This window comes from Pararge aegeria, chromosome 11 (assembly GCF_905163445.1).
Source record: "Pararge aegeria chromosome 11, ilParAegt1.1, whole genome shotgun sequence".
NCBI classification, from domain to species: Eukaryota; Metazoa; Arthropoda; class Insecta; order Lepidoptera; family Nymphalidae; genus Pararge; species Pararge aegeria.
This window is the reverse complement of record NC_053190.1, coordinates 17,006,987-17,020,557: the sequence shown is the minus strand read 5'-3', so window position 1 is coordinate 17,020,557 and position 13,571 is coordinate 17,006,987. Positions and strand designations below refer to the sequence as shown.

Sequence of the window (13,571 nt, the reverse complement as noted above, 5' to 3'; positions counted from 1 at the left end):
TCTGTATAATTAATGAATATCATTAATTTATGTGGGCATTTTGATTATTATTTAAATATAATTATTTATGATATTGTGATCATAAATAAACAGATATTCATTATTGGTATTAATTGGGCAATAAAATAAAGAGTGTTCGAATGATTACATATATATTAAAATACAGGTTCTAAACGGATAGCGTTTTTGTTGCGAGTGCATCGAAGAAAAGTCTTTTTGTTAAAAGTTCTACCTATTTTTATTCTGTTTGGCATTTTTAGATTAAGATCGTCCGTTTGTGTAGGCAAATAGAAAAGCACATATAGATTACAGTTTCGTAGAAACCTTTGTCTTATCGGAATCATAGTGACTAGTCTCTAAATGTTTTTACAACACCTATACTTCGCAATTCTGAAACTTATTGTTAACAAAAACCTTTTTAAAATTTGATAACAACTATTATATTGTTATTGGTGCTAAATTTGGATTGTAGTAAATTGTGTCGCGAAATTAATTCCCTTTTTTGTATGAATTGTATTGTGATATATCAAGAATACGTAGTTTTAGATCCATCTGTGATATGTGGTTCATTATTGTAATGTATATCAATTCAATGTCTCCTCATATCGAGGCCGTAGTATTTATGCTTTTAAGCAATACCTTTATTCATAAGATCCGTAAATTAAGGGTTCGATTCTCTTTGTTATTAAAACCGTAACACACTCTTCAGTGCGATTTATGATGTCCGTGTTGACAGTAATTATATTTAGTTTCACGTCACGAAATGCACGTAGTTACGACTTCAATAGCATTAAGAATTAGAACAAAGGTCACTAATGTTAATCAATATAATGTACCGAATGAAACAATTAATCAATTTTACAATTTTGTTTATTTTTCACTAAACATCATCTCGGACAGTCGTTTTGTATCCTAAAAAAAATATATTTACAATCAACGATATCGCTCCGTCGGAAATAATTTGACATGATAATATACAATTTATTTACAAAGCAAATACTTATAATGAAAAGATTAGTTGGTCTCGAATTATTTCGAACGAAGCAAAAATAGGCGTTTTCGATACTTAAACGAAAATCACAGTATATAATATTTCTAAATAGGTATAATAATATAATTATTGTTCTTCTGATAATAACACTGAGGCAGAGGAAATCTAAAATTCAGATTTCAGAACTTTGCATTGTAAAATTCATTGCAATCATGGTATTAAAACAAGTACCTAGTCTGATTACAAAATAAAGCTAATAATAAAATTGCAGTATCTAAAATAACCTTATAGCTTACAGTAAAGCTGATTTGTTTGTGTTGTAAGTAACAATAACATGGCAGTCTTCATTTCATTCTTTACAAGGCACTATGATTATACAAACTAATATATACAGTAATTAAAGTTATGACCCGAATGAAGACACTATTTACATTTACCGTAAAATCGGTAATAAGCGCTTAAAATCACTTTGAGCATATCCAGGGAAGTAAAATACAGATAACATGCACAAAATGATGCTAAATTATAAAGAAACTAGTCCGATTACATCGGTAATCAATAAATACTATTAAGTCAATACTTATAAGGCAAACAGTCACGTATTACTTATGTACAAATATAATTAATACATTTAAAGTCTATTCATAAAATTACATTCTCATTGTGGAATGAGGTGGTTTTCTATTCGCTGGGGCAGGTGGAAGACCTGGTCCTACTAAAGGTGACATTGAAGGTGATCTAGTAGCTAATGGCGATAAGGAAGGCGAAAATGACGGTGACATTGCAGCTGCGGCAGAAAACCCGCCAGAAACATCATGACTTATAGGTGACCTTGGTAACAAGTGCTGTGGTTGCCTACAAGACAATGATGGAGCTGGACAACTTCGTGGTGCAACTGTTGTAAGTAAAGGTGGTGGCACACTTTTACCGCCCGATATTGACGTGCCTTTACTCTTAGCACTCGAGGCACCACTATTTCCGCTTTGTAACGATACAGCATCATCCTTCAAGCGTGCAATTTCTGAAAATACGTGTGCTAAAGGCTGATACTGAGGGCCCCAATCGAGTAAGTAATCCCAATTATAACTACCAGTTAGTTCTTCTTCTGAATGAACTATGGAGCTCAAGCTACCTGTCATAGATGGTCCAGCAGTTGGTACAGCGTTGTTGTCTCCTGATGTACTTGGGAAGGCTCCAAGTGCCATCGCTCTATCAACGGCTGCACTCGCTTCATCAGCACTACTTGCCCTTTCACTGCCAGTCACTTCATTTAATTTGGCGTATATTAAATTAGTTATATCATTTTCATGGGCACCTTCTTCATCAAATATGTGCATTGAATCTATTGGCCCATGATGCATCATTGTGTCCTTATTACCAACATTCTCAGAACATCTTCGAGAAGACGTCGAAGCTCCTCCACCAGTACCAGTGTCTACGATTCCTAACCTTGCTAAGTACTCTTGAGTATTATGGACGGAAACATCTGAAAGATTATCATCGTCTACTCCATTTGATTGTCTATGTATGCCCGTTTCACGTTGTAATGGACCTTCATTTATCATTCGTATTTCTTCATCTTCTCCATCCTCACCATCTTCTGCTGATCCACGGCCACTAGAGCCAGACTGATCAGACCCAGAAAGTTCTGAAGTCGTGGCTGCGCCAGAATTAGAGCTTGCTGTATGAGCACCGTACGGTGGTATTTCGTCGTACTTTGGAGGAGCGAATTGATTAGCAGAAGTAACTGGACCTGTGTTGCGTATAGGTATAGTATCAAAAGCACTAGGATCGACATAGCTGTTAGTAGCTCCAACGCCTTCTGAATTTAATCCTGGTTTGTTTCCTTTCTTATGTCTCTTGTTTTTCATATGCAAGAATAAAAATGCCGCAGCAAATATTATTATTATGAATATAAATGCTATCAATAATCCCAATGCCCAATCGGAAAGTCCACTACTTTGCGCGACAGATGTATCATTCATATGATTTGTAATTTCAGAAACTACTGCTAATGGGTCAAGTAGTATTTCGACGGCAGTTTTATTTGTTAGTGAACCTTGTCTTCCTGAACTAGCCGTTACTACTAAGCTAATAGATTTATCTGTACCAAATAGGCTCTTAATGGATTCAACTTTTTTCTTCAAAATAATAATACCAGTTGTTCTATTAATTTTGAAATAAGAATGTGAAGTAGACAACTGATATACAATGCGGCCATCTATACCTTTATCTCGATCCGTTGCAGTTGCTTGACCTATTACATAGCCCGCTGGTAAAGATCCAGATTTAGGGACACCAAAATTGTACGTCTTCTGAGTGAACTGCGGATAAAATTCATCACGACTTTCAATATCAATCCTTACTTTAATTGTTGAACTTTTACCACCCAAATCGGATGCTTTAATCGAAAATTCATATTTATTCTTCTGTTCGTAGTCAAAGACTGCATTAGTATTTAAGAGTCCAGATAGAGGGTCAATTTGAAACATTTTCCAGGAATCGTCGTTTCTATTGTAATTGGTCGACAATGGTACTATAGAGTAATTTAATTTTCCATATTTGCCTCTGTCTAGATCTGTGGCTCTTGCCGTAAATACCGATGTCCCGACTCGCTCATTCTCCCCTATTGTTTCGAAATATTCACTAACAGGGAACGTAGGTGTATTATCATTTTCATCCAGAATTTCTACATTTATGTACACTGCGTTGCATAAACATGGTGAACCCTGATCACAAGCCACTATGATTAGTTTGTGTTTTGTTCTACCTATATCATAATCTATTGGTTTATTAACCGTTAAGATGCCTGTTTTTGGATGTATGTAAAAAGATTTTTCGTCATCTCCCGATGTAATATTGAAGATAATAGCAGAATTCGGAGTCCCGTACAAATCTGCATCATTTACAGTTAGTTGGATCAGCGTGTGACCTATTTTAACATCTTCACTTATGGTAAGTTCGAAATCAGTGACAGAGAACTTTGGAGCGTTATCATTTGCGTCAGTCACAGTCACAAAAATCATGACAGAAGTTTTATTTTGGTTATATGAGAGGATCTTTCCTTGTTCTATAGCAGCCATTCCTAGGACATAAGAGTCTTGTACTTCTCTATCTAATCTATTTACAAGAAGCAAGGTTCCTTCTGTAGTAACGTCGAAGGCATCACCCTCATTGCCGGATATTATATGAAAGTCCAAGTTATACTTTTTGAGAACATCATTAATTCCGCCAATTTGTAGAAGTGATGTCCCTTTTTCTGTATCTTCATTAACGGTTATCCTGAAAAAAAAACAATCCTTTTATTGTACCTATAAAGTAACTTATATACGCTCACACACAATTTCCCTGACTGATTTCATGCACTATGGTCAAAGAGAGATTTTTTTATCTATTTCAAAAGTTCTAGTTCAAAAGTGTACGAGCAAACACAGGTTCACTTTCTATTCTCTCACTCATATTTCAAAAACGGCAGCACCGACACGACCAGAACTAGATTATGTGTAAGACCGACCGCTTAACGTGATGGTATAAACTGAGAAATTCGTGAAATTAAAACCCAATATTATTCATTTACCCGACCCGGAGATTTGATCTAGAATCTCATGTTCTGCAATCGAACATGCTTACCACTAGACCAACGAGACAGTTACAGTCATTAGACTCAAATGCCAATGAGGTTTTACTATGATTGCAGATAGTCCCAAAACATTAATTTAAAAGAAATATAAACTGAATTTATTGTAATCATCATTATCATCATCATCTTTTAAACCGATAGACGTCCACTGCTGGACATAGGTATGTCGTATGGCGTTCCAAACTCCACGATTCTCTCCACCTGGTTGGGGGTCGACCAACGCTACGTTTACCGGTGCGGGTTGCCACCTTGGGAGCCCAACGTCCGTCGGTTCTCCAAGCTATGTGAATGCTACTGGTTGAGAACGAGACAGTTGATTTAGATTATAAAAATTGCGAGTAAGTTAGTAGTTGCTTTGAGGTGTTTTTCTCCATTCGCTATCTCCAGTCGCTCACCAAATTTCGAAACTCATATCGAATTGGGGTTAAAGAGACTGAGATGTTTAAAGCGAAATAACGATACATAATATTACCTTAGCAAGGTTGTTTTTTTATTTTCCAGTCATATTTTTAAAGTTGCGTCTTGGCCAAAAATACTATAAATTGTGTATAATATACAACCGCTCTATTTTTGATATCAGATATAATATTAGGTTCGGTTTTGTTTGGTGATAGCTTAAGAATTGTAATAATCGTTAAGAGTTCATAATATTTTTCACAGATGGTGTAGTAGTAACAAATTTACCTGTACGTGTCTTGCCCAATGAAAGGTTTTATTTCCGAGGAAGCACCAGTACTGATTCTTACTGACGCTACGGAACTTCTATTTGGTTTTCCATTATCTGTGGCAATCACAGCCAATTGTATATCTCTGTGATGAGCAGGCAAAGCACTGTAGTTGACATATAGAACACCAGAGTTTGAGTTTATGTAATAACCAGGGGTGGGTTGAAGAATGTGGTATGAAACTTTTCCATTCTCATCACTGTCCACGTCTTTTGCGTTTACTGAACCGATTTCAATAACACCGCTGCCTTCTGAAAAATTTAACATATTTAAATTTTAAACTTAATTATTAAATTTAAAAGAATTCAAAATATTTCTCCACTGTCAAAACTTAGTTTATTTCACTTTAATTTATAATGGAGATAAAAGTAGAGCTGCATATTTACCAGGTAATACTCTGTTGTAAGATATTTCGTCGAAAACTGGTGAATTATCGTTCACATCTGTAACTTTTACTGTTAGGGTAGTTTTTGCGATATGCTCATCATCAGAAGCGCTTATGTTTACTTGATATACTTTTTTACCCTCAAAATCCAGCGCTCTGTTTAAAACTATCTTTCCACTGTATCGGTCTATTGAAAAAGTGTTATCTCCTTGAACAATCGCATATTTTAGTGCCGGGTATGTGTCGACATCATTTGCAGTAACAGATGTAAGTATCGATCCGACTTCCGCTCCTGTAAACGATAAAGAAAATAAATAAAAAGAAACAATATACATGCGGTCGCTACTCTCGTTTGACTGCCACTTTAAGGATTCGCAAAATAAAATTCTCTAAAACAAAACCCGAGCGCAGTACAATGATATAAAAACAAAGAAACAAAAAGAGAGCGCGGACCGTTGCTTGGTCGGGGAGGCCAGTAAAACATCCACTCGAAAAAAATGTAATACCGTCCAATAAATATTGATCCTAAAGGAGTCTCTTTTATTTAATCTCAGCGCTGGAATCAAAATGTCGCAATGTAAGCCAGCCGGGGAGTTGAGAATACAAATTATGTAAAATGCCTCTTTTGTAAAATGCTTTTTGTTCTACCAATTTATATCGAAAATACGATAGGCTGTGCTACAGCAATTTAAAAACGAATACGTAAGTAGGACCAACGCTTGAAAACGTACCTTCCGATACAGAAATGACATTCGGTGGAGGAAATGTCGGTTGATTATCGTTAACGTCCACCACGTTGATTCGCAGCGTAGCCGTGCCAGTCATTTGGGGATTGCCTTCGTCCGTTGCTATGACAGTCAGTTTGTATGTCTCTCTTATCTCCCGATCCAGTACAATGTTTGTCTTGACTGATCCGGAAAATGCTGGTTCAATAATGAATGCGTTATCGTGATTGCCATCGACGATATGATATAAGATTCTTGCGTTCGCCCCTCGATCACCATCTTTTGCAGCTAACTGCACGACAAACTCGCCTTTTGTATTTCCTTCGAGAACATTCGCTATGTATTGTTGTTGCGTAAATCTAGGAGCGTGATCATTCTGATCCAAGAGATTTATTATTACATTGCAGTATCCGTATAATGTAGGCGTGCCTTCTGTTCGAGCTACTATAACAAGCTGCCTACGTGGTCCTGGATAGGACTCATAATCCAAATTATCTGAATTGTTAACCCTTATGACACCGGTATTAGAGTCTATTTCAAAGGCATACTGATCATTGCCATTACCAAATTCATAGAATATTCTTTGGCGCCGACCGTCACTTCTTAGGGCGGTAACTTGTAATACCTCTTTACCATATTGTAAATTTTCCTCTATAGTAATATTATAAGTGGAATTTTGAAAAGATAAGGTTGGTGTATGCTCGGGAAAATCTCCAACTCGTATTTCAATGAGACCTACTGAGCTTTGCGGAGGGTTTCCTTTGTCTTTAGCCATAACCTTGAGATGTATTAGCTTTCCGTTTTCACTAGCTAAGCTTTGTGTTGCAGTAAGAACACCTGTGGTAGGATTTATACGAAACTTATGATTAGAAGTATCTAGAAGCTCATATAGAATTTCTGAATTTGTTCCGATATCGTTATCAGTTGCTGATACTCGTAGTAAACTTTGACCCGGAGGAGTCAGCGTGGCCATCTGTTCTTTGAATGGATATTTTGTAAAAATAGGCTTATTGTCATTTACATCATTTATGGTGACTTCTACAGATACTCTTTGAGAGCGAGCTATGTATCGACCTTGGTCGGTAGCCACTGCGTCAAAATGGTAAATACCTATTTTCTCACGATTAAAGTATCTGTAAAGAAATAATAAATTATGATTCGTTTTTCATACGAAATACACAAAAAATTAAAGAAAGCGTGAGCCATATTTATTTATCTAAAGTAAGTAGAATCATCATTATCATCGTCAACCGTATCCTATTTACGTCCCACTGCTAGGCACATGTTCGTCTCTCATAGGAAATACGGTATTAGGGTATAGACCCCACCATGCTGCTTCAATGCGGTTTATATAAGTAAAATAAATTGATTTAAATTATAACTTACCCGGTAGTAAAAATAATGCCAGTTTTGTTGTCTATTCTAAATAGTCCTTGGCTTTCATTTGCGAGTGAGTAAACGATTCGTTTATTTAGTCCCAAATCAGCATCAGTAGCTCTGACTTTAATAATTGAGGTATCAATAGATGCATCTTCTGGTATGGCAGCTGAATAATGTCCAGTATCAAATACAGGATCATTGTCATTCTGATCTTCAACCATGACGGTCAAATTACATGAGCCTTGTAAAGCTAATGGCGAGCCATGATCGTAAGCAGATATAGTTAAATCATATCTGGCCTGGGTTTCGCGATCTAATGTTTTCGCTGTAAGTTTTCCCGTAGTAGAGTCCATAGAAAACTTGTTTCCATTATTGCCAGAGATGATACTGTATGTTATCATTCCATTAGCACCAATGTCTTTATCTGTTGCTGTTACTGTATGTATAACTTCTGCGTTATTATTTTCGGGCACTGTTAATGTGTAACAGGATCCAGGTTTAAAGGTAGGTGGGTTATCATTCACATCTAATACACTTATTAGGACCGTCGCAACGTCAAAATTTGTAGTGGATTGAAATGTACTTGAATCAGTGACATAAACAGGAAAAATGTATTGATCAGCTTCTTCTCTATCTATTTTTGTCTTAACAGTAACAGTTCCTAGTCTTTCGTCAATTGCAAAGTTATTACCAGCGGCACCGGAAGGTATCATAAATCGAAGGCTTCCTAAAAAAATTAAAAACAAAATTAATACAAAGCACATGACTTAACGGCAATTTGGCCTTTAGCTTACAGCTTGCGTGCATTAAATTAACATAGGCTACTTTTGTAGCGGGTAGAATAGCTTAATCACGCATTAAAAACTAGAATTTATTTGTATTAGACAGACACACGTACCTGTATTACCTCTAGATGATTTAGCAGATAGTCTTGTAACAAAACTGTTCGGACGTATGTCTTCACTAATATTTGCTCTGTAGAAGGAATCCGTAAATCGTGGTGGAACATTTGTTGACTCTTGTAAATTTAGAAATAATGTCATATGGCTGTGTCTTGGAAATGGTGTGCCATGATCGGAAGCTGTTAAGTTAAGCTTATATTGCCCAGGTCTTACTTTTGCTATGTCGGAAGAGTACTTCTTCGTCAAAGTCAATTTTCCGGTGTCTTGTTCTAATGAAAAATAAGCTTGGTCATTTCCTCCGGCTATAAAATATGAAATTCTACCATTATCACCAGAATCAGTATCAACTGCCAGAGCTTGATATAAAGTCCCAGATAATGTGCTTAACGTTATAGATACTTTATTAGTAGAGACAAAAGTAGGTGTATTGTCGTTTGCATCAATAACAGCCACATGTACTGTTGCAGATGTAATCATCCTCTCTGTAATATTAGCTGCTAGATCGGAAGCTTCGATGACCAACCAGTACTCCTGGAGAAGTTCATAATCAAGAGGAGAAGTAAGTGTTAAAGAACCAGTAAGAGGATCTAAATTGAATGCATTTTTATTTAGTGGAAGAGAAGACATTATACTGAAATTTAGTTCTCCGTTTGATCCAGCATCTGCGTCACTTGCGGTAAAGTTGTAAATAGTCATTCCTACTGGAGTCACTTCAGAAACTTCTATTTTTATTGGATCTTCCGGCCACTGAGGTGCATTGTCATTGACGTCTACAATTTCAATACGAACGGTGACTGCACTACTCTGTGGATTATTTGTAGCAGATGTGTCCAGCGCTCTAACTTCAAGCCTATATTCGTCCTGTATTTCTCTATCCAATTGTCTTGCAACAACAAGATAGCCAGTTCTTCTATCAATTTCAAAGGTACCAGGAGAGTGATCCGATGTTAAAGACATTAACAAGTATGTTATTTGTCTTTCTTCGTCACCGCTTATAGAATTTTCACGTAAATCACTATCACAGCATGCAACCGTCCCCACAATATGACCAACTTTGGCGTCTTCTTTCACCTGAAAAAAGTTAATTGTTACATTTTTATTTGAATAAAATTCTTGAGTATTAAATTTAAAATGTACACGTCAGCTACTTATAACAAACTTACTGTTTAAGATCCGCATGTAAACAAAAAAAAATGCGTTAAGAACCTAAAAATATTTTATCTTTCTCATATTTTACAAAAAAATTGCCATCAATTCTTATTTTACTAACCTTAAAAGATAAACTTGAGCTGGTAAATGTGGGTCTATTATCATTTAAATCTAACACTTCTACTTTCAATTGCCTGACGGTCTGTCTCGGTGGGTGCCCTCCATCTGTTGCTGCTACTGTCAAGCGATAGATTGACCTTTCTTCGTGGTCCAATACTAAAATAAAAGTATAAAGCATATTATAATGATTTGGTTTAGGTATTAATTTATCTCTTATTAAAATAAATAATGTTGATGTCTTGTACAAACCTGTACTTGTTTTTATAACCCCAGTATCAGAATCTATGACAAAAACACCAAATCCGTCCATATCTCTCTCATTTAAAATAGAGTAGACTACAGTAGCGTTTACTCCATTATCTCTATCAATAGCTTTTACTCTAGCTACTTCTGCTCCCGGTTGCTGTTCTTCTCTTACACTAACTACATCTTCTCTGGGGTCAATAATCTCTGGAGAATTATCATTGACGTCCGTTACTTTAATAGATATAGGCACTCTGCTTGATCTAGGAAGAGATCCCTGGTCACGCGCTTCAGCAAATAATGAGTACGAAGTTTTATATTCTCGGTCCAATATTTCCTTGGTTGTTATAATGCCTGCAACAAAAGTATTAATTGATACCATTATAATATACATATGTGTTGTGACTATAGTTTCAAATAAATTTTAAGTAGCAGTAATTGATATGTTTAAATCAACACGTGAAAATTATGCCTTAGAAATTTTTGCGAAGTCTTGGATTTAAAGCAATTCAAGTCTCGTTTGTCATCGTACGCGGTCATGTACATGACATTGACAAAATTACGAGATATTTATTGTAAATAACATGAACTATAATATACCATGACGCATATTTTGAATAATTGACGTATATTGATGTATGTATGTATACTATCAAATCTGTTTAGAACTACATGTCAGCAACGGAGATCATTTGATACTGAATACCTATGATAATACTTCGACCCCGTATTGGGAGCCTAAAAATTGTCATAAGAGAAACTTGGAAGGAAGACAAATGTAATTTTACCAATTATTGACGTAGAAAATTGATCTTTATTTCGAACGTATCAAAGCATTTATTACCATTGACGGATGGAAGTCGGCGGAGGATAATAAGATGTGGCAGGGTCCCTCGTAATGAGCTAAGTGATGCAGGCTCGAAAATAAAAGTTATTTACCCAGCGCAAACATAGGATTTTGTTTCGATAATATTTAAGTAAGGATTTTTTCTTTGGCAGAATTAGATGGTCGTGAAAATCAAAAACCTAAATGAATGAATGAATGAATACACTTTTATTGTACACCAAAGAAAAAAAAGTAGTTACAAAGATATAAATACATATAAAGAGAGTACAATGTAATTATTTTAAGGATGGGTTGCTTTTATAAAAGCCACTAAACTGAATCATCATCAGTCCAATCTCTTGTTCCATCGCCAGCGTGAAAGCATCTAGCTATCGACAATTTTCTCAGACAAGATACCCACATTATATGATGTAGTACCCGTGTCAATTATATAATACTCTTTTCATGCATATTCCAGTCCACTCAGTTTTTTTAGTATCAACCATAGAGTTAAAAAGTTTCTGAACGTTGTAAATGCAATCGATTGGTATTGCTACATACCTACTTTTTTTTTATTCGAAGTCGTATGTAATTAAGATACATTGCATCGGATCATGGTGATACATTATACTCGTAATTCGTTTAGACGCAGCAAAATAAAAGACAGCCATCGAGCAATGACTCATAATCGGTATTACAGGATAAGTATCATTGTATAAGTAGCAAGAGAGCTAGTGGCAATTATATATTTAAATCAATAATCTATGCCAAAAATCCGAACTTAGAAATTCGGGGGTGCTGGACCATTCACACATTTTCTGAATTAATAATATGCAATTGATATTATGTTTTATCATTTTGAATTCACATTATATTTGATTTTATAAATTAAATTCAATTAAATTATTAACCATGAAAACAAAATATCTGCATACAAGATACGTAATATATCTAATTATATTTTCATTACGTATTTAATTTTATTTACATACTAGTTTTGTCAACTCGACACAATAAAGACTCAAAACTTCCAAATAAATTTTATTGCAAAACATGTAAGTCCGGGAATTTGCAGGTGATTTATTATATTTATTATTTTTAACTTTTATATTTAAGCTATGACAAATAGCTTTTCGTTGGATTCGTTTATATAAAAAAAAAAAAATTAAAATAGTAAATTAATGCTCAGCATGATCAATCACTGAAATATGACTGCTAAAATTGCTACCTGCTCCCTTACTATAGGGCCTCAAATATATTCGAATATGTGGACATAATGGCGAGCATTGATAAGGTTTACGTGCTATGCTTGTTAAGCATATATCTGCGTTCGAACCCGACTTAAGGTTTAGGGGACGTTCTGGCTTGGTGTGGCATCATAAAACATGGAAAAGAATGGCGGGCCTCCTACATAGCAATATATTAATAGCACTTGATGGCTGGTCTCGGCAAAACGCGCATGCAACGACATTAACAACTTGGCAATCGACGCGCACTAATTCATTTAAAATGGGCTGTGTTATATCTAGATATAATCTTTTTTTATTGAACAGTACACTTTTTTATTACATATAAATTTTTTATTACAGGACAGCTTTATTTAATCGAAATGATTACTAGGAAAGTTAATTAAATAAAATTTTATAGTTTAATAAAAAAATAAATTAAAATTGGCTTTCTGTTGTTGCCAGTAATTTTTAAAGAGCTCACTTATGGGAAGATATAGGATTTTGTCAAAAGAATTCTCTTAACCATGGAAAAGACAAACCGTATTTCAAGCGAAAGCCAAAGGTTCAAATGATAGTAAGGAATATGCTAGGCTACTTAATAATAAAGGTAAGGAACACAAAAATGCTGCTATTATAGTGTGAAAGATAAAACTCAATCTGAGAACAGTTTGTAATAAAATATTTAAATTTTAATGCAAAACCTTAATTTTTACAATTATTTTAGAAAGAACAGCAATAAGTAATAACAAAAATTTGTAACTTAGTTATGGTCATAAGACAGAAAAAAGATGCCTGCAATAAATTACAAAAAGTAGGCATCATGAAACCTGGCATTTACCTCAATCGAAACAACATTTATATCTAATAAAACTTACGACTTAACATTTACAGTAGGTACTAAGTTTCGAAATCGCCGAATAATTGGCATAAAGAATTGATTCCAGTATCCACGGTTCGGCGTCAAATGCCGTCTTTGAAGACGCCGACGTATAAAACAAACAAGTCACGAGCGATTATGGACATAAGGTTGGTGTCGCCCACCGAAAACGCACCTGTCGAAATTCCCTATCAGTAGAGCCGAATGCATACAGTTGTCATTGAGTATTGATTTATCGATTCATGGATTCACTTGGGGTTGGCTTGCGGAGATGCGCTAACTAGCTCCGAATCGATCTTTGATAAGCCAAATTGAGATGGTAAGTTCCACCGTGGTTCCACCATTCATCAGTCACTGAAAGGCGATAACGACCTAACCT

General features: G+C 35.3%; 1 protein-coding gene across 1 annotated transcript in view; it reads right to left on the bottom strand.

The window, feature by feature from the left end:
- Positions 1–1,641: 1,641 nt before the first annotated feature.
- The window catches only part of LOC120627379 (protein dachsous), a 44,481-nt gene continuing 32,551 nt past the window's right edge, over positions 1,642–13,571 (bottom strand). Inside the window, exons 8-15 of the mRNA XM_039895373.1 lie at positions 10,267–10,614; positions 10,019–10,173; positions 8,745–9,819; positions 7,853–8,573; positions 6,473–7,599; positions 5,743–6,033; positions 5,316–5,607; positions 1,642–4,273 (exon numbers count right to left, since the gene is read on the bottom strand). Coding sequence (XP_039751307.1) covers positions 1,642–4,273; positions 5,316–5,607; positions 5,743–6,033; positions 6,473–7,599; positions 7,853–8,573; positions 8,745–9,819; positions 10,019–10,173; positions 10,267–10,614 — 6,641 coding nt within the window. The remainder of the gene's footprint in view (positions 4,274–5,315; positions 5,608–5,742; positions 6,034–6,472; positions 7,600–7,852; positions 8,574–8,744; positions 9,820–10,018; positions 10,174–10,266; positions 10,615–13,571) is intronic.